Raw genomic sequence first — 26,334 nt, forward strand, 5'->3', positions numbered from 1 at the left:
TAGAAGGGTGGAAGAGTCACCCTCGGAATACCCGGTGAATCACTAACCGCCCACAACAAAACTTTGGTCCAGGCTCCTTGATATATCCCCCCAATTCCCATCTCTCTCTCTCTCTCTCTCTCTCTCTCTCTCCATCCCTCCTCGTCCTTGCTTATCTCAGACATAATATTCTCCCTCTCTACGTCTCTAGCACGAGCTCCCCATTCCCATCTCCTCTCCTCTCTCCACCCTCTTCTCTCCCTTCTCCCTCCCCTCTCTCTCTCTCTCTCTCTCTCTCTCACTTCAGACCTCTCCCCTCTTGCCTATCACCTCTCTGCGTCTCCCTCTTTCGCGCGCTCTTTCTCTTTCTCTCTCTCTCTCTCTCTCTCTCTCTCTCTCTCCAATCCTTCTATTCTATCCCCCTCTACATCCATTTTCCGTGAGAAAATTAATGAAGACTGACAGTAACTGATGAACAGCAAATCCGCGTATCCAATCTTACTCTCGTCATTCGAGTTTCATAGCTCAAAGACTGAGGGATTATCTTACAATTAGACAATCAATAAATCATTCTTCCCGCTTCACTTACAATCTGAGGAGCTTACGTGATGTTAAAGGTAAAGACCAGTTTTGGAAACGCCCCAATTTCAAAAAATGAAATGGAAGCTCTCATTACCAATCATGTGAAAGAATATGTTTTGACTAATACATGATGATAAAAAATTTGCCGGGAAACCGCCTACTAATTCATATATTTGGTAATTTTGTTTCTCTCATGGTCTTGTGAGAGATATAGGGTAGTCCCATATACATCTTTATGTGTATAGTGCTTGTAACTTTACGAAGAATGGGCCAAATTTCTTATCATTTTGATGATTCCAGAACCTTGCAGATGCTAGATGCTAGATGATCAACCTTTTCTGATCGATTCCACAACGTTTCTTTCACAATGCAATCGCATGACCATAACTGGTCTTTACCTTTAAGGTTGCATCTACTTCGGATCGTTGAGTTTAGTATGATAATATAGGGAGGTATTAAATCATACAATGTGATAGGTAATTATGTTATAAAAGCTATAATGTATGCAGAAGATAATTATATTGAATGAGTTATACCACAGGAATTTATTGAAAATGAATACTTGCCAAACCGATATGAATTCAAGCAAATAGAAATATTTTGGATGCCCCAAATTATATCTAATTTAGGTCGAATTTAAATATTTTATTTACCATGATCAATTAATGCAGTTTGTTTACAGACCCACCCCTATCCTAACTAGTCATTATATTTTGCTCGATAAAACAAAAAGTTTATTATTTAAAAAAGACACCACGCCACAAGTTATCATCGTGCACAATACACGTGGAGCTAGTAAGTGTAATAATCATGATGATAAGGATATTCCAAGATTGTAACGGCACTCGATCTTCAGACGGATGTTACAAAACCACATGAAGCATTGAGGACTTTAAAAAAAGCACTCTCAGTTTCGTCATGGTCTCATTCAGCTATCATACATAGATTTAGCCATTATCTGCGGACACCCATTCACACCCTACGCACACACACCCTACGCACACGCACCTAAACAGAGGCTTTTTTTTTGGACTATGATTCACGTGTAGTAGGTAGGCAGAGGATACCTTCTAGCCTCGTCAGACAGTAGTCATAATTATTTATACAGTGCACCCTTCCGTGACTCACTGCATACCGGGAACGTACATTTCAATAATCTAACTTTTTGACTCCTGAAACTCGACGGAAATCGGAGTACAATACCAGATACAACTCCGGCGGACTGTATTGCTCAGGGGATCATCGCTGCTACACCTGTTTTGGGTGGAATTATTGCTTTGTAATCCTGGATCTTAGTTTTCGCATGCACAGGTGTGAAACAATCTTCGTCATGACTATTATTGTGTAAATATTGGACTTTCTTCATGTTACTATTGGAGTGCTTTCGGATAACTTTGAGTAGCATGAATCGCACGCATTGATATCACTGTGTTTTGTCGGAGTCTATTTGGATTACCGTTTCAATTGTGAATCAATTTGTTTGTATAAAGTTCCTGTTCAGCGTTGTACTATTAAGCGCAATACAATTTGGAAGTCATGGATGAAATCATACCTCACGATTCATTTCAAGAGGTTCCTACCAAAGGGGAACCGTCATCGGTTATGATGTCCGCCGTGAATACTAGTACGGTCTCCAATTACGACATTGAAAACAGTACGAATAACGTGGTCGTCATCATGTCGACACGGACTTCAACATTAAGTTCGACATCAAGTTCGTCATCGGTAGCCAATAGGACGTCGATGATGAATCTTTCGACACCGAGCCCGTATATTCCAGATGAATTTGTATTAGAGAATCGAATGTACTTCGTGCCTTTGATAACACTCATACTCGTCATCGGAATCGTCGCAAACATTCTTGCCATCGTCGCAACGCGCCACGCCATCAGCAAATACAGAACTCATCGGAGTCGGAAGGTGACCATTGCTAGCTATTTAATACAATGTCTTATGATGGTCGATCTCAGTGCCGTGCTCGTCTTCTTTGTACGTGGAATGTTCTATAGTTTGTATAATGACCTTTATTTTGAGTGCGACCTCAACTCGGTCACGAATTATTTCTTCTCGTGGTCGGCGGGGTTCATCAACGCTATCATGTGCTTGGAGCGATGTATAGCATTATCCGCGCCGTTCTACTATCACAGCAACGCAACCATCAGCAAGGCAAGGATCGCCGTCATTGTCGTACTCGTTCTCGCCTTCCTCATAGCGATGCTGCCCATCATTGGCTTCGGGTCTTACACGACTCTCATCAACGGAACTTACTACTGCATCGGCCCTGGAGATTTCACGCTCGAAGAATCGGGCTTCGATTTCCCCTTTGGTGTTCTCTTTTTAGTGACCGGCCTCGGCATCCTTATCTTCATTCATTCGTGCAACGTCATCGTAATAACGAAAATAATTCAGATCCGACAACGTGCATTACCCATGCGAAGACATGTTAAGAAATCAGAGGCGACCGACGGGATGAGTACGAAATCGGCTCGGTCAACGAAAGAAGAGACGTCGTTCATAAACGGAACATATGAAACGACGTCGTCCAGTACTAGTGCAGCAGGGAATAACGATATACCTGATGGCGATGTTGGACACCATTCACCGCTGCGTGGAGGTCGGCGACCTAAAATAAAGAGACCTGGAAGAACGGAGATTAGAGTCGCCAAGCAGATCATCGTCATCTCAATCGTATTCACGATTTCCTGGTTGCCATTCTATGTAAGTATTTCACGATTTTCTCATGCCATTTTAGAGTGTCTTTTTTTCTTGTTACTTCACAAATAAAAATCACATGTTGGAGCATGGACTCCCCGGCCGGGGGCAGAAAATCCGAAAAATCTCAGAAAAACAACATCAAGGTACGGGGTTACATATTTCAGGTTCCTTTTCTGGGGGGTGTTTCACAAAGGCTAAGGTCGACTTTAAGTTGGACTTAATTATAACAGGCTATGCATGCCACTTGTTGCTCTCACCATTGATCTCTCAATTATGATCTTTGCATAATATCTTTTCCTTCAATAATGAACTATCAACAAATGTAAATTCTGTAGATTTGTGATTACGATTTATACGTCCCTTCAGAGACCAATGCCAGTAAATGAGAAGAGCAAACAGTGGCATAGTTAAGTCCAACTTGAAGTCGATCTTAGTCTTTGTGAAACACCCCTGGTCCTATTTGTTGATGGGCCACTAATAGAGGGGTACTTTCTTATGTATCACAGGTTGGATTTTGACGCGGACACGTGCCCCCTGCATGATAATCTTCAAAGCGTCCCCTCCATACCCGTCGCGCCTCCCCTTTTCCATCCCTTCCAACAAATGGCATAACAAATTATCTAAACTTGATTATTTCTTTGGTAACAGCACGAACAACAAAATAACGTATCGAACCTCATACTTGATTTTCTTTGGCTGCCTTGCCTTGGGAATTAGGTGGCTAAGAAAAAAGAAGTAAAAGATTTCTATCCGTGACTTCCGCTTTTTCCGAAAACACCAGGTAACCAGCGCCAGGTAACAAAAGAAAATCTAGACATGAAAAAAGTAAACGATCCTTAGATTCAGTTGCGGGGGTGCACATACACAATAATAATGAAGGCTAATGGCTATACCATTCACATTGAAGGTTCCAAACTGCGTCAATATTATTATGAATTGACAATGTAAGGAAATATTCTTTCATCACACTGTAAATTTACAAAGGCTGATGATTTTTCACACATAAACAGATTTGAATGAAGTCGCCGTATTTTATAACAAACTTCCTCATTCGATGATGTGGGTATCATGACTATGAGTTTGTTTTAAAGGTATACTGGGTATACAACTATTATTAATGCATGTATTATCATTATCATCATAAGCCATCATTCTGTAAGACAGCCACTGGTCGGTGCCAGCTCAGTAAATGAATAAAATAAATTGCATTGATAATTGGAAAAAAGAGACATGTTCCTCTATATTGCCGGAAGTTAAAACTTGACCTTCTCAAACCTTTAGAGAAAATCGATCCCGAGTTAGTTAATGCTGGTTACTTTATGTAGCTATGATGACCTGACAAAAACTATCGGAAGTCGGATATCATTACATCATCAATTTCCATCCCAAAAAGGGCTGCATAGTACAACACGACCACAATTTTGATGATTGATAACCTTCATAACGTACTCTGTTACTCTGTAGTAGGCCCTACTGATTTTGACTATTTTGTTGTGTGTGTCATTTTTCTCCTTCACCCCCACCCCTGCCCCTCGGTTTATTCTTCTTTTTCTTCATCTTCTTCTGTTTTAACCATTGCAATAATTTAAGCGAATATCCAGCAGTTGTTGAAATGTTGAATCGGGTTTGGTTTTAAATCATAAGCATAATTTATGAAATAAGTCTTATTTTGATAAACAACAATGACATTTCTTTTATCCGTAAATGTCATTCTTTATAATTACTGCCTCGCCATACTATTTGGAACACTCTCGTAGTTTCCACCATATTTCCATAGTTTTAAGCTGATAAAGTTGGGATATGTTAATATTTGCTTTCACTTAAAAACAAATATCTCCGTTTGTTTGTATAAAGTATACCTTGGCGACACGTGACGTGTTGGTATTGACATTTTATCTGGTATGGCAATCACTTACTAATAAATACACCGTTGTCTATAAAAAATTTGATCTATTTTGTTTGTATAACACTTTCGTTTAAGTGATTGTGAGAACGTGATTCATTATTGAATAGATAGCATTTATGACTTATGATAGTCTCTATGTCTTTTACGAATAATTAGTAAAGCTCTGAGAACGTGTAAACTTCATCTATTAAGAATAAATCATGTTCTAAAAATCACTTAATGAAAAGAGGTATGGATTAAACTTTATGGGCAGTAATGTTTAATGAAAGTATCGCTGTGAAGCTCTTGAACATCGTTAGTGTTCATGTAAAGTGAATGTATATTCGTCTTAAAGGGAAGGTCGAGTTTTGTTAAAGGTCAAAATGATTTGAGAACTTTCTCATTATTTCCATGTGAAAGATCATTGTAGAAAAGATTCATTGAACGGAGTTCTCTTGAAATGCCCTTAAATCACAAATGTATAATTTTTTGGACCAATTTTTGGTACCACATAATTATGGGCGTACATAGTCCCATTTATGTTGATTCCTTTATATTTCTTTCTCTGTTTCAGTTGTTTCTGTTCTCAAGTCTGCCTAAAGTATTTTTTCTTTATACCTATTTCTATTTTGTATCATACATACATATTGATATTTATATAACGCCTTTACATAAAACATGCTCAAAGCGCTTTACATTTTAAAATACAAACAGAATAATTATATGCTCTCCAAGTGAATTATACTCTATCCCTATCTCTTCTCTCTCTCTCTCTCTCTCTCTCTCTCTCTCTCTCTCTCTCTCCCCCCCCCCCCCCTCTCTCTCTCTCTCTCTCTCCCGCTCTCTCCCCCTCTCTCTCTCCCTCTCTTCTTTTTCTCTTTCTTTCCCCCTCTCTCTCTCTCTCTCTCTCTCCCTCCTTCCCTCAATTCTTCCGAGTCCATTTCCCTTTCTCCCATATTACTTTAATTGTCTGCTTCTATTGAAACCACTGATTTAATATCAGAATACATGGTCTTCCCCTTTAACCTTTCTTATGATATATAATTTGCATTATACAGGATGTCTGTTACCGGGAAGGACTCAACTTTCGTGTTTATGAAACATTATCCTTGTCGCTCTGCATGACGACATTTCCTTTAACTTCCGCTGTATCCAATTAATAGGGACTTTTAGATTTACGTGGACTGATACGTGTGACGTCCATTCACGGCAGTGCATTAACAGGACGTCGATCGTAGCATAGACCTATTGTCTTCGTGCGAATCTAAAAGTCCCTATTGTATACTTCTTGTACAGGTAGTTTGCACCAAACGAACATAAAACCAAAAAAATAGTTCGTTGACCCAGTTTTTAAGAGGATACTACTATTTACCACATTCTCGTTCTAAGTAGCCGTAAATTGTTTCCCATTCGTAATATTACTATTAATTCTTTCCGAAGTATTTATTGTATTTCTTTCCGGAAAAAGTGAAATATCATTCACTGTGAATAAACAACCCTTTCTGCCGCACCACATCCTTTCGACAAAAGCTTCCTCAAAATGTTTCATGGAAATGAGAAGTTAACAATGAATTGCGTGGTTTTTCCTAATACGTGTTTGACCCAGATTGATATGCATAAAGGTAGCATTGTTTTCATATTGATTTGTTAGTCTAATATCAAGGAAACATGATTTGGATTCCCATCCAGCCCATTTTAGACGGAAATATGTTAGTCTATACATGTATGCTTGAGACCAGTGTAGTTTGGGTCGAGATCTCAAGGTCTGAGACCGAGACCGAGAACAAGACCTTCCCTTTCGATCCCGAGACCGAGATCTCTAGATCCCTTTCGAGTCTGAGATCTCTATAGAGACCAAGACCGGGGACCCGTTTCACAAAGCCTTTTTACAATGACAAATGATATAAATCAGTGACAAATCTGCTGATAACCAATCAGAAGCAAGGATTTTAGTAGCTTATAACGAAAACTGTCATTTGCCACTGATGACAAGTTTTTTGGAACACCCCCTGGTCTCGAGACCGGCTACAAAGAGGCAGCTCCGGACTCGGTTGTGTGAATATGTTCGTCTGGATAACAGACCTTAAGCTCGATCAAGGATAGACAACAATAAACACAACAAGAGAGACAACACCTGACACGTGCCATACAGACCTTGCTCCTGGTTAATGTCCGCCACCGCCCGAAAGTAGAGCAATCTCTTAGCCAAGAAGGGAGGAACTGTGCGGGCATAAAGAACACAAGTGACGACTATACTAAGAAACTAATAACTTGTGATGCAGACATTGCTAAGCTTTGAACACCAATAGTAGACTAGCATCTCATGATTATGCTTTCAGTATTTTTTCTTGCAGGTTTTCCATGGCACCTTTTACATGCCCATTTTATTGCCATTCGTTTTTTAAATAAATTTTCTCGTTTTCGTGTATTTTCTGATATACTTTTTCTGTTTACAGATCAAGGGGTAATTGTCCTCGGGGGTAGTTGTCCTCGAGGGGTAATTAGGGACTTTTAGATTCGCACGAAGACAATGGGGATTGATACGGTCGACGTCCTTTGAATGCACTGCCTTGAATGGACGTCACAGGTATCAGTCCACGCAAATCTAAAAGTCCCTACTGTCCTCGTGGGTAAATTGTCCTCGGGGGTAGTTGTCTTCGAGGGGTCATTGTCCTCGTGGGTAAATTGTCCTCGGGGGTAGTTTTCCTCGGGGGTAGTTGTCCTCGGGGTAATTGTCCTTGGGGGTGGTTATCCTCGAGGGGTAGTTATCCTCGGGGGGGGGGGGTTAATTTTCCGGGGAGTAGTCCTCGGGGGGGGGGGGTAATTCTCCGGGTGGTAATTTTCCGGGGGGTGATTGCCCAGGGGGTAATTGTCGTAGAACCGAGACCTGGTCTTGAGACCGGCTATAACGATGCAGCTCCAGACTCGGAAGTATTAATATATTCGTCTTGATAGCAGACTATAGGCTCGATCGAGAATAGACAAAAGAGAGACAATAATTGGAGAGCGTGTTAATTGATGTTCAAATTAGTTTCAATGGTTACCTCGGAATCAAGACAGTTTTGAAAGGTTTTTGAACTGAAGAGTTAAAGTGGTTTTCTACAAGTGGGTAAAAATGTACCAGTAAGAAATGATTATAAGCGTGCTTGAGATGATACAGAAACATAATCAGGCGAGCCCGAAATACATCTTTATATTGATTACATTATATTTTGCTTATGTTTATGAGTATTCTGATATAATAAGGAAATTGAAACATTGAAATGCAGTATTTTACCATGGAACTACTACATGATTGTATTGACCGTTTGGAATTGTTTTCACTGGTAGAAATTTTACATATTAATGTACAAATAGATACGATTTTAAGCAGTTACATAATTGGTTGAAAGTTAAAAGGCAAAAACAGTATCAGGAATCTAAAAGGAAGTGGATTATGACAGTTGACGTTAGCACAATTTATTGTGAGATATAGAATAGTTGTTTTTCTGAAGAAGAAAAATGTGTTATCAAAGAGGATGATATTACTATAGACTAATTATTTTGTTCAGCGAGTTTTTTTTTTAGATTAAAAAAACCCAAGGTAATTAAAAACTACTAGCTCAATTCATTTTGACGTAGTTTCTCTTCATAATCCTACCAATACACCTTTAATTTCCTCCTTTGGCCGAACAAATTATGGGTTCGGCAAATACTCTGACAATTTTCTGCCTGTATGCTCAATTTATATAACCTTCGAGACTGTAATTTCGCAGGCGATCGACGATGAGGCCCACTTCCTAATTTTGAAAGAAAGGGTGTCATTTGAGTGTCCCTCCATCTCCGTAATAAAAAGCATTTGATTGGCTTCTAACGCCTATTCCATAAATCATGCGGCTACAGGACCGAACCATTAATATGTCATCACATCGCCTCGATACATTTCGATAGGTTTTACAATATCACAATTCAGTTCATCTACAATATTAGAGTATGTATTTTCAACTCACTTTGGTATGAATACTCAGTGTATGTATATTATACCCACTAAAAACTTACCCATGGCAATTTTTTAAAGCTTATCTGCACTAATTTATAGGAGGGATTAGACTACCCTGCAAGATCACTGGACAGATGGTTATCTCATCAACTCAGCTCTCATTTAACATAAGAAATAGAGGATCATGGGAGACCAATGGTCACCGATTAAACATTGTTTTCTTCATAGAGGGAGCAAGTAGCTACAAATAGGACAGTGTGGCTTTAAGATACAGGAAAGATATAGACCCTTTTTTTGTTAAGTTCATTTTTTTTCTTGTTGTTTCTTTTTTCTTGTTTCGATTTGTTTTTTTGGTTTCGATTTTTTTTTCTGTCGATTTGTTGGTTAATGTATTTGTTTGTTTATTGGTTTTGTTTATTGGTTGTTGTTTATTTCAATTTCGAAGCCTTCATCTTCGTGTTAAAATCAAAATGGCACGAAAGTATGAAAGTGTGTTTTTTCTGCCACTATTTGCTGTTGATGTTCATAATTCATACAATTTCTTGAGTTCTTCCGTAGGTTTCCTTATCTGAAGGTTTGTACTTCCAAAAATGAAATAGGTTTGTTATTCCAAAAATGAAATAGGTTTGTCATTCCGAAAATGAAATAGGTTAGTTATCCCGAAGGTTCGAAATTCTTTCATTTCATTCATTCCTTTAATTTTATTTCAACACGGATCACTTGCTTCAGCCAATGGCTGTTCTTCAGCAAGTCCGTGCATACATAATTAAAATCACACACAATATATATACAATTCAAATTAAGACGCAATACAAATTAAACAACTAGAAGAGCGGATTTGAAATCAATTGAATAAAATATAATGAAAATAATTATAACGAGCGTGATGAACAACATAATATAATAATTAATAAATACATATATAAAATGAAATAAAATAAAGTAAAAGTTAAGTTAAAATTAGGAATTGAAAATTAAAATTGATATATATTTAAATGAGCAAACTGGCAAACATTGTTTATAACTATATTGAAAAGGAAGCTAGTGTGATTGCACAGCATATTGCGCATAACATAGAGGGAGCTGGTTAGAAATATATATATATTTCGAGAGAGAGAGAGAGAGAGAGAGAGAGAGAGAGAAAGAGAAAGATGTGACGGAGAGAGAGAAGCGAGAGGGAGAGAGAGAGAGAGAGTTAGAGAAAGAGAGAGAGATAGATGGTGAAAAGGAGCCAATACAGTACTATCTCACTCTAACGTCCAATTTGAAACTGTAAAAGCTCAAAGCTTTTACATCATTAGGTAACTCATTCCACCATTTTGCCCCACTGTATTGCAGACTTCTCTTTTTAAAGTTAGTTTTAACCGGTGGTAGTTTGATTTTAAGATATGAATGTCTTAAAACATAATTACTGTTACTAAATACAAATTGATTACATGTACTCTCTGGTAGCATATCATGTGCAATATTGTACATGAAATGTAAAGTGCGTGTATTTCGCCTCTCCTCAAGTCTTTTAAAATCTAATTGTGTAAATGATAGTTCAGACAGATACATCCAATCAACATCTAATTCACAACGAAGAGCTCTATTTTGAAGTCTTTGTAGCTGGTACTTTTCCTAAGTTTCCCCAGATTACATCCCAATAGTCAAATTTGCTTTGTATTAGGCGCTAATAAAATACAAATGCTGTCAGTTGCGACATAAATGGATGAATTCGTTTGAGTAAATACAGACTTTTCCCTACGTCATGTCTTAAAAAATTATACAGGGTTCTATTTCATTTTCTAAAATATCAAACTTCAGTAAAACGACGTGTGTCTGTGTAACCTAGAAAGCCTTCTAAATGAAACCTTATTCCTAATGACTACAGCTACAGCCTTTAGAACAAGGATGAATTAAAAACATTATCAACAGCTGCATGAAAAGTGAATGAAGCCTGTAATCTATATTAAACACAACCTTCGAGGAGCTGTGAGTATTATGCTCGTCACGTATCCATAAATTAATTCTCATATGCAGACCGATGGATGATACTAATTGACCTGTTGTAAAAGACAGAACATATACGGTAAATATTAAAAATGAAATGCGCCACCATTGTTTATTATTGTTTATTAAAGGTCCATATGTTTAATGTATGATTTAGTAGGCTCTTACTATAGACCAGTTTACTAAATATTCAAACTGTAAGCCTACTTTTTAAACAAGGTTGTTCTCTTACTAACTGCAAGATTGCCCGAAGCTTGCCTGACATAGTAACAAGTTAAATATGCAGACAGGATTCCGAGTCATGTATTTCATTCATTAATAACAGGTTAATTGAATAATTCGTCACTAGGCACGAGGAAAGAAACATGAATAGATTTATTTATTTATGTTTAATAGTGAACGGGTCCTTTACCAGCCTGTATATAGGCAAATGGGAATTCCCCCCGAATCCCCCGATATAGGGGAGGAGGTACCTATCCTCCTCTTTTCATGCTCCTTTTTCACCCCGCCCTTCCCCCCCCCTCATTTTTTATGTTATTTGTTGTCCTCTCTTATGTGTCAGCTTTCTATTTAGGAAAAATTTAAGTGCTCCCCCTGCCCTAATAGCTATGCCACTCTATCGCAACAGCATAGTCAAGTTTATTACAGTCAGTAAATGGGTGAGCAAGAGATAGAAGGCACTTCATCACTAATGCATCATAAACACGAGACCATGGAATCACGCTCTTCCTTGTAAAAAGGTTTTGACCGGTGTTTAAAAGCCCTCTAGTATAGGGCGTTTATGAAGCTGTTGCCTAGTACGATGCTGCAGACAAAAATAAAGTAATTGCACGATTTGCATGATTTATGAAAACTGACGTTCAATTTATGGACAGAAGATAAAGGTGAAACCGAAGAGCCGTTTGGTGAAATGAATTCGTTGTCTCGTTAACTAGAAATCCATTACAAGGAAACTGATGCGGCCTCCCGTAGGAGTATCCAGAAATAAAGAGATTGTGGACAGAATATTCACCCGTTAATCTAGGCAAGCCCCCACCCCCCCCCCAGAGACCCTTTACTACATCGTACTGATTTTTTCCCCCAAAACCTTTGAGCCTTCAAACTGTCTAGGGGTCTTTTTTTATTTGTAATGACTTGAAGGCATTTGATACCTTACACAATTTAATATCAATTTTTACGTTTTGCATATCCTGATATAACAAGGATTTCATGAAGGGCACGTGCATAAATTAGTGAACCGTAGGGGAGGGGTGCTGCAATCGAAACCAGCAAGTGCCCTCCTTTTGAAACCCAGCGTGGAAAAAGTAAACTGTGCCCATCCCCTTTCGAATGTGTACAGCCATTGGGCACCTGCTAAATCTGACGCCCACTTGTAGTTAAATCAAAAGGATGGAGTGAAGAGGAGGGGGGGGGGGGGGGGGGAGCACAGAGGGAATATAATTAGTATTTTTGTTTTGTTTTTGTTTTCATTGTTTGTTTATTATTTTTAAATTACTATACTTGTTGTAGAACAGCATATAGGTTGTTATTTCCTTGAAATGATCCCATTCTGAGCTGTCGTTTCCGCTTTGCCTTGATACCGAATGTCATGTCCTGGTATCATGGTCATGCAGTTGGTCATGCGATCTCATATTACTGATTATGCCTCATTTTCATCATTCATACACGTACATGGACTTCAGGGACCCATTCATTCACGCATTCAGTCGATAAGATCATCTTTTTTTGATAACCTGTCAGTCGAAATTACTGTAGACAAAATATGAATATATCCTGATCGAGATGCCGGATTAGGGCATTTTCCCCGACTCAAACATTTGTGAATTGGGCTGAAACGTGGAAAGAAAAGATAATTCTAGCCGAATCGTACAAGATATTAAAAAATATCTGGAGATACTACTTACATCAGCTCTTAATTATTCTAGTCATAGTTGCCGTTAAGTTTCCATTATCACTGTGTACATTCGCTTTCTCGTCTCTGCTTTTTTTCGGAAACGGAAAACTTGGCGCCGTTGGAAATTAATGCCTTGATCACAAACGTTCAAATCAGAGAGATATTTATAGCTGTTCAATATTATTTTATAGGTTCGAATTTCTCCACCCTTTTATTTACTATACTTCCTTCATTACATTGAATGTAAGGTGTGCTTGGATCATACAATCATGCAGTGTTTATGTGTCTGTATATAGTACTGGGAGAAAAACTTCTATGTCCGCATCACGGTTCATGAGTTCGGATCACGATTTTACAACCAGAATCGTCGCGATAACAGTCCGAAATAGAGTTAATAATACAAATGGATACGATTAGATAACGTCTTTGTCTGGATATTTTTTTCTTTTACAGAATATTGTTTCCTGCAATGTTCAATGCATAATGTGGTGAAAAAGCGACACTGTCACGACTGAAGCGACTTCATTATGCATATCGGTGCATTGGTCGTGTTTAAAATGTTGAACTAATATTGTGAAAGTTCGTTTGCATTGATGATAGAAATGTTTGAAAACTAAACTTTTTATCTCAATACCAATCCGTTGCCTTCGATTTTGTAGAGCTACTGGCAATGTCATAGGCAAAGAATTCGTATGGACTCGTATGTTCACGATTGCGTGTTTGACATCATTGATGCATGCATGCCCCACCCATATGTTTTATGACTGCATTCGGAAGAGCCGACAGGTGAATATTTCTCAGCATTGAGTCAATATCTGCAGGGACCGATGTGCTTCTCATGCTAATTACTATTATGAGATATTGTAGCTAGGCCTACATCTTTTCATCTATCAGTTGATGGATGATTTGGCGGTGGTAGTTTGATCTTTCGTCAAATATCATTTTCTGCTCACACAGTTTATTTTCTATTTCTACCGCTTTAGATACCAATATTGTCATTTCAGCAGTGAGAGCGCATCTCAGGAAATGTTGTTATTAACATTGTTTCAAGGCCTCCACTAGAGATAATAGGGACTTATAGATTTGCGTGGACTGATACGTATGACGTCCATTCAAGGCAGTGCATTAAAAGGACGTCGATCGTAGCAATCCCCATTGTCTTCGTGCGAATCTAAAAGTCCCTAATAAAATTATCTAAGTAGACGTCACAACTCGCAACATAGTACATAGTACTTAAACAAAAGATCGAACTTCTAGAGCAAGTACGAGAACAATGAGGTCATTGTCCCCGATGGCTTAATCCCCGCACTTGGTACTTGGTTACGTATAATCCCTTTGGTCAAGCAAGAAACTAATCCCAATCACAGATCATTGAATAGATGACTTGTACAGCGAACATACCATATGGGTTGGTCAAGAAGAGTATATCACGACGATTGTATATACGTCTAGATGGGACCACATTTGTAAACGACAAATATGTGAACATTATTATATCCGAGACAGAAAAGTGAGCAAAGATGACAATCCAGAAGATTAATGGCCATCTTCTCTCGTATCAGGATGTTCTATGAGTTACCTTCTCCAAAGACTTTTCTCAGCTTTTCAAAGTGATTATCTTTAGAGAGGGTAAGAGTCCGACCACGCTGTGCAACTTAAATGCTACGTCCAGGACATGAACCTTCAGATCAATGAATCTTCGAAATAACGACATTTTCGAGCCCAAAACGAACCTTCGGGGAAAAAACGACTGCCCTCCCGGAATATAAATGGCTACAAGAAATCACTGTAGATTGAATTTGCCGCTCCCATTATGGTGAAGTTCATATTTGGCTCCTTGTGTATACAATAATTGGATCATATTACACTTTGACGTTGATACCAGCACAATTCTTTTTGGAAATATGAAATGCACCCGCTTTAGGTTCTAGGACGTGATTCGGAAGTCATATTATCAACGGCAGGAGTTTAACGTAGGAATTATATGACAGTCACACCGTCGATATCAACACCAGATTGACAACAGAATCGAAAGTACAATTACTATTAGTATTAATGGCCGAGTATCAAACTTTATTTAGAGTAGCTTTGGGGTCTCTTTGGAGTCCCCTCGGTAGTACGTGACTGGATGGTTCGACCTGAGCACGATATGCTCGTAAGTAAGCAATCAGGGGACTGACGAATTTGTGTCCTCTCCGAGGGACTTGATAATGAGGATTAATATCTTACCAGAGGACGCTAGTGCATCGCTTTGATTTCGAACCAGAGACATCCCGGCCTTATAACACTGATCGAGCCATCGTGCTTCTTGGCAGAAATAATTGACTAGATGTCAAATAGCAATATTCACCATTGAGCTGCCGGCTATCTGTTGTGATTTCTGCCAGATTAACAGAGTTTGTAGTATTTAAACGGATGTGGTTGATTAAGGAGGTGTTGGCAACATGACTTTCTGATGCTAATCGGCATGATTTAGCGATGATGATGTGATATGCGCTCTCCATGAAAGGAATATTGCTATTACAGCTACTCTTTTCAGACATTATCCGAAGGATATGATTATTGTATTTCTTGAATTGTTCATGGTACGTAGTATCGCACTTTCTCTCTCATGTATGGTTCATGAGTGTAGTTCGAGTTAATTCTTGGTACAAGTAATGCTTATATCGTCAGGAAATCGCTACATTCTGAAACGGATTGAGATGTTTCCCGTTTGCAGTTGGTTTTAGAACACATTTTTTTTTTTTGCTGTGATGTTTTGTCCTTCAATTGACACGATCTCCACATACGAAAGATATGAAATAAGATCATATCGAAAAATATATATATATTGAGTTTAACCTTCGCTTAGTGGGTAAATAAGATAACGTGCAAATGACATAATATTAAAATAAACTCAACACCCGATGATGGTGGATGTGTAAGTGCATTTTCAACATTTTCCAGAATGCCTTGATTTTCGACAACGCCTTCAGTTGCAAACCTAACGGACTTGGCGAATTCAAAACCTAAATGAGCAATGTTCTGCATAACTGGGTATTTCCGTTGTAATTGCATCCCGAACAGTTTTAAAGGAAATTATTCACGAGTAAAACATCAGGCTAATCAAGGACCAGATATGTTTAGAGAGGAGGACGTATTGCTGTTAATTGTGCCAAACGTTATAATTCTCATCGTCGGCATCATTGCTAACACACTGGCTCTTATCGTCATCTGTAGGACGTACCGCACGACTGGTCATTCCTTAAGACTGTCCGTACCGTCGTTGCTAGTTAAGGCACTCGTCACCGTGGATCTATGCAGCGTGATCCTACTCCTTGTCGAATCAGGAACCGTTAGCGTGCTGTTCCCCGGCACGGCGCTCAAGTGCAATATGGATTACACAATTCGCTTAAGCGTTGCCTATGCATCAGGGTTCATCAACGCGGTCATGTGTTTGGAAAGATGCCTCGCCTTTCGTGCACCATTTTTTTACCACGATCATGCGACTGTCTTCAAAGCGAAAGTTATAGTGGTCATTGTGATCGGTCTCTCCGTGTCGCTCAGTGTTCTTCCTTTACTCGGAGTCGGGGATTACGCGGCGGACACGATGACGACGCCGGCCAACGCGACAGTTGTTGTCTGCACGCCTCCTGGCGAACTAGGGTCCCGTAGCGACCTCGGAAATAAGATTTTCATGGGAATTTACATTACAGTCGGCGCATGCATGTTGTCAACCATCTACATTTGCAACACGCTAGTCATGTTGACGCTTCGAGACCTTGGTAGAAAGACGGCAGGATTAGAACAGTTAGCTCGCTATATTCATGCAGGATCGTTGACATCGAGTAGGCCACCTCATTCGACAACAGACTTGGAGACTCAGGTGACAGTTGTGAATCCCAACGAAGGTGGGACCAACCAAAACCTCGATGATAGTTCCTTTGTTTATACTAAAGACAAGGACATCTTGCCGAAAGTGGACCCCGAAAAGTCGAAAGCTAGAATTGGCAGGGAGATTCGTCTAGCCTATACGGTCTGTGTTATTTCAGTGGTCTTTACGATATCGTGGCTACCCTTTTATGTAAGTGAAAAGTGGGCACCTTTACGGTAGGGAGGGTGAGGGGGTCAGCAATTCATCAATCTATTGTATTGCACCTGGTTATACTATTCCCCTTTCTCATTGTCTCAGTGTTTCAACTGTCTCATCTACAACAAAAAGCTCCTCAATTTTCGCTTTCCAAGTTGCCAGATGGTGCCGCTTATTTAAATTTCCGCCTAGTTATGATGTTTTCATAATTATGTTTATTTGTTTCTGTCTCTGTTTATTACCCCCACCCTCACACTCATTTCGGGACATCGTTTCTTCTTTCTTTTTTTACTCTCTTCCTCTTTATATACTGTCTAGAGAATAGATCCACTTCTTAGGAGCCGTACTTATCCGAGATCACTTCGTCTGACGGGGAAACCCACGCTCAAAATAGTATAAAATCCATTGGCAAGCTAATAAAATCTCTCTCTATAATAGCTATCCAACCACTTCTTCGGAGTGTATTCAACTAAACCTGTGTTTAAGAGGATTAACCCCAAAGGATGTGATCCCTAATATTACTGCTACCAAATTATATTTCTCTCCTTACATTATTTTTTACATCTTTCTCACTTTATGTACATTATGCAAAAAGTGTTTAATCATTTTGTATACATAATATGTCGTCTTTACGAATGTTCATGAATTTCAAGGTTCTTCCGCTGGGCCATGATTCCGAAGGCCCGTATTTCCAAAACGTTCTTAACTTCTGAAAATGAAATAGGGTTCCTAATTCCGGAAATGAAATCGGGTTCCTTATTCCGACGGTCTATATCTCCGAGAATGAGATGGAACCCTGTATTATTTTTCTGAATTCCCAGCCTTCAGAATAACGATACCTATTTCACTTTCAGAATTATGGACCTTCGGATAACCAAACCTTTGAAATAACAGAGCAAATATTCGGAATTATGAGCCCTATTTTCATTTTCGGAATTGTGAACTCCATGCTATGGGCATTTTTGTTTCGAAATTAAGAACCTTCGGAATGATGTAACTTTGGGAAAACGAACCTTCGGTAAAATGAGTACCTCCCAATCATTATTATGCCATTGATCTATCGTTACAGGTCCAACGTCTTCTCAAAGCTTTCGACGTCAACCAGCCCAACTGGTATCTTCTCCTGGTCGTCGTCCTCCTCGTCAGCAACCATGTCGTTGACCCGTTCGTCTTCGTGTTCATGAAGCAGCAGAGTCGAGACGCACTCAAGGACCTCTGCATGAGGTGCGTGTGCTGCCGTAAATGTTGTGCGCCACCCGCATTATCAGAGCCTTCAAATCTGAGTGGAAATGGTAGGTCCATATTCGTTATTCAACTCAATTAAATTCGCAACAACTTAACAGATCATAGTTTTAACACTTAAGGAGAAGACAGGGCGGATGCAGGATCCTGTACAAGGGGGGGGGGGTCCAATTCCCAAGTGTATGACAAGCGAAAAGAAAAGGGAAACTGAAGAAAAAATGGATGTTTCCATTAAAAAAGTAAAATATACATCCAGGGGTAGCCTTTAAACAAGGCCACATGCCTGATAGACGCCGAGCGACTAAAAAGAGACTAATCGCAAAAACCTGAATGAACGCCAGTGCGAATTGTCCAGACCTGTGTCATTCGGTCGCGCGTTCACTCCGGGTATCTAGACTCATCTCAGCCGCTTAGCCAGAGTCAACGAGGCCTTGTCAAAAGGCTAATCCAGGGGTGGCTCCGGGATTCTGTATGCAGGGATGTCTCATCCACCCGAATGATACATGACAAGGGAACAAACGAAAGATATGAAGCAAGTTAAGAAAGAAAGATATAAAGAAAGAAAGAAAGAAAAATGTAAGGAGATTTCTCATATTTTACGTCGTGACCACGGTGACCATACCCCTTCTGCCCTTTTATCCCTTGCAAAATCATGCTCATAACGTCATTCAACAAGGATATCCTACAAAATATAAATTGGGGGCTTTCCGATTCTTATTGCTCTTATAAACCATCAATATATCGCATGCGTAAGCATTATAAGTGTTTATAAAAAAAGTGTGATCATTTTTTCGGCGTACTTCTGGTTTTCATAGATCTTTTGGAAAGATACCAAAGGGTGGTTTTATGAAAAGATCGGTAAATAAACAAAAGCAAAAGAAATTTGTTTTGAAAAGGAAATTATTGATTACTTCCTGCTTACCTCGCTTAACTTTACTTTCAGTTTCAGTATTTCCTTCTCAAGTTTCTTTTGCTTATGTTTATTTACTGATCTTTTTTAATAGTTATCATCTGCTTGATTTCAATCCTTCCTTTTTAAGATTTTATTTTCAGTTTATACCTTATCCATTCTCCCTCCATTTCTCAACGTGTCTTCTTCTTCTTCATAATTATCATCTTCACTCCTTCTTTCTCTTTTTCTTCTGCCTCTTTTTTCTTCTTTTTCATCAACATCAACACCATCATCATCTTCATCATCATATTCATCACATAGTCATGATCATCTCCTTTTTATTCTCACCTTCTTCTCCTCCTCCGCCTTTTTCTTCTCCTCCACCTCCTCCTCCTCCTCCATTCTCCTCCTTCGTCTTCTCCTCCTTTTCTTCCCCCTTCTACTCCCCCTTGTTGTCTCTTCTGCTTTAGCCTGGTTAAACGTTTTGAACTCTTTTCTTCTGAAATAATTCGTGAATACAATCCTGCATTTCCGATTTATTCTTCTTAGAAATGTTTTCTTTTAAAGGGATATCCTGTGCATTTAGTAAAGAGGTCAAATCATTTGCAGACCGTGCAAATTGTTCTTGCTCCGCAGCTCCCCATTGTACTTCTAGATGGAAAGATATATAATTTCATATTGGTTTGAGTGCATTTACCACGAGCAGCGTACCTGTATATAAAGAGTATAAATAGTATTTTAAATGTTTAATGTTTAAATGGATTATATTGTAGAGCAAGCACCACGAACGCCTGAGCCATGCAAGCTCAAACGGATACCGGCGCTTATCAACAATCGTATTTTTCTATACACCATAATACATGACTAAAAGTGATGGGAACATATTCATATCTGTGTGTCCTATCTTGCCCCAAACATGCCATCATACCCCAAATGTGGGCCCCGATCTTGCCTCCAAGGTGGCCAGGCCCGGTCCAATCGTATGCCATTTTAATAATTGTATACAATGTGATATGTTCGACGTTTACATCACTTTAGAGTCAACTTCAGATTTGCTTATAATTAGTAAAGTGAACAGAGTGAGTATCAGCTAATAAATCAAAATTTTCTTTTTTTCCCCCATGTACAGGAAGACGGATTCGTGGTGCATCGAGACAAGATAGTGGGGTCGTAGTGGTCACCGACCCCATCCCTAACCCCGCCCAAATCCTCGCCCAAAGCCCCGCCCATAACCCCCATCAGGACCACGCCCATGACACTTCAGATACTAGTAATCCATCGCCATCATGACGTCACCTACCCTCCCCGATGCTCCACCTCCAGTACCAGTGCTGACGTCATGTACATCAAATAATTTCGGATAAAACTTTCGGACATGGACATCGCATGATCTCCTCCTCTTCGAGGAGAACGACGACGACGGTGAAAATTGACATCAGATTGTTTTCACAGATAATGAACAATATCACTCAGTGGATGATGTCGGACAACCGGACGTCACCGACATCGGTCATCGGTGAATGGCTTCATGGACGGCATCGACAACATCTTGTTATCCTTGAGATCGAAATATAGCTGAATAGCTGCATCGCCGGCTTCGAAATATCTTTGCCGGCTGTGACAATGCTGTGTCGTCGAAGGATTGTTTCTGAAATGTAGACTTATCTTAAAAGCGTTATCATGGTCATACAGTTCCTTGGGCTATTCAAAGTTTTAAAAGTTTTGCATTAATGCAATATGCAGAACAAAAGTACAATGCTGAAATTCAATTCATTCATTCACGTTTTGTCATATACAATGTATATAAAATAAGACATGACATTAATTTATCTCCCGTCGGTGCCTCTATACAATACAAACATACATGTACGTTCATTGTGGACCATGATCTTGCTTGTTGAATAGTTAACCGCCCCTCCCCCTTTTTTAAATATTTATTTATACTGTTTTATACTCATGAATGTAAAAATCAGAAATGCAATTTTTTAATAATGACATTTTTACTGATAGGATATACGTTTTTTAAGTTTGGGATGCTGTAACTCATTTTAGGGCAATCAAGCCGAATTCTTGTGACATTTTAAAGGATGTGTTATATAATGTCCGCTGTTATTTTTAGTGTATGATTCGATTTAATCAATTTTAAGCTGTCTTATGCTAAAGTGTAAATTATGGTTATATTTCATGCGATACATTTAGATTTATTTTGTTAAATTTAAAACAAAATATGTATACACATGTGCAATTCAGCCACTCGCTGCGATACATGTTTGAATAAAACCTTTATTGATTTGATGTATATAGGCATAAACCATGTTAACATGACTTTTTATGCCGAAGAGCCAGAAGGTTTTTAAGTACATGCTGAACAAGAACAATTTTTTATCAAGGGTCCATTACTCCGAACTGAAATAACTTGAAGCTTCACTATTTACAATATCTGATGCTTTATATAAATCAAATTACAATCATTGTTATCATTATCTAGTCCAAACTGTCATTTTTTCGAAGGCAACTTTGTCTAAAGGTCCGGAATTCCTAATATGAAATAGTATTTATTATCCAGGAGATTCGTTAATCTGACAAATAGAACAGGGTTTTATTGCGCTTTACGATCCTGAAGCAATTATATTAAAAACACGCAGTCAGCATCATTACTCCATTTTACATACATTTTAGAACTCTTAGATTATGCAATGAAAGTATTCTAATTTGCTAACGCACATGTAATCATAATCATATCTTTAAAGAGGCTGACTTTATATTTCACTTTAACTCTGTACGCTTGTTTGATATTTAAAGATGTTACTGAATATATCTTACTTTAAACGAATCAACTGTAATGAAATGGGCAATAGCATTTTTTAATTGCAGTAAGAATTTCCTGTTCAAGATTAATATTTTTTCGTTTCTGCATGAATCTTCACAACGAAATACAAAATGTCATATTTATTGAACCATTCACTTTTATAAGCTGTTTTCGTGTAGAAAGCATTAAAAAGAATTACAATACATTTGGCTCGACAATCACTTTGCAAATTCCATTTTAAATGAGGTTTAAGTTATTATTCGTAGTTGCATAAAAGTAGTGAAAATATTCTTTTGGGTGCATGAACTAGTGTAATTGACCAAGATACGACTCAAACCAAGTCATTTCTCGAGCAGTATACAATGTATTAAACAATTCAACCTCAATAGGCCACCCCCCCCCCCCCCCCCACTTATGAAGTGATTGAATAACAAAATATTACGAAACAAAAACTTTTAAACAAATCTTCTTGAATATTCTTCGTGATAAAACATTATATTGTATGGCTTTATATATTAGTGTTGTGCTTTTTGAAGAAAATGTTAAGCTTGTAAAACTTGCAGTTGATGGTGACTAAAGTTACATGTCACACGATTCGTATTTAATATAACATACAGTATGTGCATATATTGATAAATGCTTTTGATACAAACTATTTCCAACTATTCAAGAGTAGATTTATAGAGATAGGCAGGGCCCCGTCTTTTAAAGACTTGTGATTGCTTCTGATTGATCGCAACTTGAAATCAATCGCAACGTGAAATCAATCGCAACTTGAAATCAATCGCAACGTGAAATCAATCGCAACTTATTATCACCTGAACTCAGATGATTTTATTACTCTTCAAAGAATACCTTTCACCACCTATCTAGCTTACCAATACAACCAGGCCCTGTATCAAAAAATGTTGCGATTGATTCAAATCAATCGCAACTTGAAATTAATCGCAACTCCTATCTTTGAAGTACACGGTTGCGATAAATGTTTAATTTGCGATTGATTTGAATCAATCGCAACATTTTTTTATACAGGGCCTGGTTGTATTGGTAAGCTAGATAGGTGGTGAAAGGTATTCTTTGAAGAGGAATAAAATCATCTGAGTTCAGGTGATAATAAGTGAAAGAGATAACTGCATGGGGAATCTGAACAAAAATGAGAGAGAGGGGGAGAGAAAGAGAGAGGTAGAGAGAGAAATACATATCGGAGAACAGGTCAAAACGAAGAAAGGGGGAGGGAATGAGAGAGAGAGAGAGAGAGAGAGAGAGAGAGAAAGAAGAAAAAGAAGAAGAAGGGGGTAGAGACACACAGACACTCTGACGGAAAGAGTGCGTGCTCACATGCAGTAATTACGACACAAAACACCCAACGTTTTGTAGACAGAAGTGAACAAAAAGAAGTAGGAGAAAAAAGTTGAAACGTCAGATATATACCATGAAGAGAGAGAGAGAGAGAGACTAATGCAGGGGCGGCTATCCTGGGGGGGGGGGGGGACGGGGTAAACATGTCCCCCCTCAAATTTTGAAGGGGGAGGATCATCCCCCCATCAAAATTTGAAAAAGTGCAAAAAATGTATAGCAAATACTAACTAAAGACTGCAACACACTTTTAGGCTCTGGAGGGCCCAAGAGTGCAGCGTTTAGACGAATAAAATTGCAAAAATCTTCTCACTTGGTAGCTACGGTACCTCGCATAATATCCTTCAAAAAGTTCAAAAAATTCCAAAAAATTGAAGTGTGAAAATCGTTTATTGCTTGTTTTTATACTGTAGTTTTGCTAAGGACTGTAATTTTGTAATACAACAAAACTTCAAAAACCTGTGAGGGGGTAGTCACTTCCGTCACCTTTACCCCTCTCATTCACTATTGCTCACTCGCACTTGCGTACTGATGGGTGGGGGGGGGGGGGGGGCTTTGGGGACAGTTCCCCCTAAATGAAATTTAAACGTGGTTTATTTATAATGTTGCTGAAATGGCATGATTTTTTCCCTGGGCTTCGGGGGCTCTGCCCCCTGGACCCCACCAGGGGACCGAAGGGGGGCCACTGGTTGCTCATCTGACCGTAATTAAATGCCTTAAACTCCTGAGCTTCCGGGGCTTTGCCCCCCGGACCCCATTCCAATTAGTGACCTGCATGCCAGTGTCACAAATAAGGATTCAAATATGCTCATCTGACCTCAATAAATGCTTAAAAACCACTGAGCTTCATGGGGCATCGCCCCTTGACACCCGCCGGGGCTTTGCCCCTGGACCCCACGCCAATTTACGCTCCACTTTGCTTTGCTCTACTTGATCGTAAATACTTTAGCCCCCCCCCCCCCCCACAGTGCCTGCGTAACATGTACGAGTGATGGTGATGGTGATTTTTTTCTCCCCCCCCCCCCCACAAAAAAAAGGTTTTTGCTCATTACGCCGCTGTTCCCTCGTCCCTAGCATTTCGTCCCCCAGTCATGAAAGAAATCGCCGCCCCTGGACTAATGGGTTTCAAATCGATCAAAAGAAGAATACCCGAATAATTCAATAATGATATCAACGTGTATATAAAATGGCACTCTCAAAATGTAATCCGATATACAGCATTTGAATTTGTACAGAGAGTGATTTCAAAATTTTAGTAGGAAATATCATATACGTGGAATAGTTCAACGTGACTCGAGTGATGAATTATGGCGCTCCCAGTTCATGTTTTTCATTTGCTGAGAGACAACATAAAGATGATTGAGTAATGCATTTCTGACAATGAATGTCATTTGCACAGAGAGAGGGGGAGAGATATCGAGAGAGAGAGAGCGAGAGGGAGAGGCAGGGAGCTGCAGAGAGGGGATGATCTTGGTTTAGATCCAATATGAGTAGCTTACGTCATAGTCATACTCGCTCATCGCCATCGTCCCGGTTACTGATTCTAAACAACAGGGCTTGCGCATGAGGTTCACTGCAAAATCATTCAAGCAACGGACTGAAGCAGGGCAAATTCAATGTTGGGGCTGGTGTGATCACCACACCATTGTTTAACACGAAATTGTTTGGAGCAAACAGGGGTCAAGGGATGAGCCCCCGAAAGCTCAGGGTTTTTACGCATTAAATTACGGTCAGATAAGCATGTAAAAATACCATATTTGTAACACTGGCAGGTCACTAATTGGCGGGGATTCCAGGGAGCAGAGCCCCCGGAAGCCCAGGTTTTTGTTAGGTATTTAATTACGGTTAGATGAGCACCCAGAGGCACTCTTTAAGGCCATTGGTGTAGTCCAGTCGGCAGAGCCCCCTGAAGCTCAGAGGTTTTAGGCATTGCATTACGGTCAGATGAGCATAATGTTGATACCTCATTTCTTTCTTTTTCTCTGTAACATACTTTTTCAAAAAGTGAGGGGGGTCTCGAGCCCCCGAGCCCAGTCGTTCTGAAGGACCTGACATGAACGCTTCTAAATAAGCATATATATTTCGCCCGACTGTAAATTTGGGAATTTCTAAATTTCCAACAAACACATTAAAAAAGCACGACTTACAAAAAAATTGAGAAAAAATTAGGGAAAATCATGTCATGTCAGCAACATTTGTAAATCACTGGTATCGAATAAGAATGACCCCCCCCCCCCCCCCCATCAGTACGCCAGCGTTCAGTGGCTCATGTCTTCTCAGTTCTCACCCCTATAACACTAAAACACACACGCTTTCCCATCCTTAACTTTCCTTTTCTTTGAATGGAATTTTATATGTGATTTAATTCAGGTATTTATTATTGTTATGTTCTTTTGGATTAAAAATACGAACCATCTTTACTCCTTTACTGCTTTTCTTTTCTTTTTTTGGAGGGGGCGTTTTTTTCGGGGGGGGGGGCAAAAGTGCTCCCCCTATCCAGCCCCCTTTCTCTCTCTCTCTCTCTCTCTCTACTTTATTGCAGGTGCCCTTTGTTGCAAAGACACTCCCATTGATGAGCCCGTCTAATGCAAAGCATGACATAATGGCCGAGGGGCCGTAAATAAAAATGAAAGATTTTATTTGGCATTACAGTGCACTACATAGCGGAATCTCTTTTGATTGACGTTCGTTTGCTCTATTATTTGCTTTTAAGGATTGTCAGCACATTTCGTTTGTTTGTTTGTTTGTTTGTTTGTTTGTTTTATTCACCATGTAAAATAACTTTTAACAGGTAATAAAATACAGTGGGTTACATTGATATATAATACATAGTAGGAACAATTATGCATAAACAAAAAATGTTTGAAGCGCAACGTCCCCAAGGACCAGCGCTCAAAATTCACGGGGGCGGTGGGCGATTCGCCCCCGTGAGCTACATAA

At 39.2% G+C, this 26,334-nt stretch overlaps 1 protein-coding gene across 2 annotated transcripts; it reads left to right on the forward strand.

Annotated features, from left to right (window-relative positions):
* Positions 1–2,047: 2,047 nt before the first annotated feature.
* LOC591775 (prostaglandin E2 receptor EP1 subtype) lies at positions 2,048–22,693 on the forward strand. 2 transcript variants are annotated; one of them, XM_795578.4, is made up of 3 exons: positions 2,048–3,279; positions 18,165–18,387; positions 20,359–22,693. In XM_795578.4, the coding sequence occupies exons 1-3, from the start codon at positions 2,098–2,100 to the stop codon at positions 20,517–20,519; spliced, it is 1,566 nt and encodes a 521-aa protein (XP_800671.2). In that variant the 5' UTR covers positions 2,048–2,097; the 3' UTR covers positions 20,520–22,693. The 2 variants fall into 2 exon arrangements, with proteins under 2 accessions (XP_800671.2, XP_011669261.2); XM_011670959.2 differs by lacking the exon at positions 2,048–3,279 and adding an exon at positions 14,364–17,089.
* Positions 22,694–26,334: the final 3,641 nt, after the last annotated feature.

The sequence above is a fragment of the Strongylocentrotus purpuratus genome, unplaced genomic scaffold (assembly GCF_000002235.5).
Source record: "Strongylocentrotus purpuratus isolate Spur 01 unplaced genomic scaffold, Spur_5.0 spur5_scaffold_13, whole genome shotgun sequence".
Classification (NCBI taxonomy): domain Eukaryota; kingdom Metazoa; phylum Echinodermata; class Echinoidea; order Camarodonta; family Strongylocentrotidae; genus Strongylocentrotus; species Strongylocentrotus purpuratus.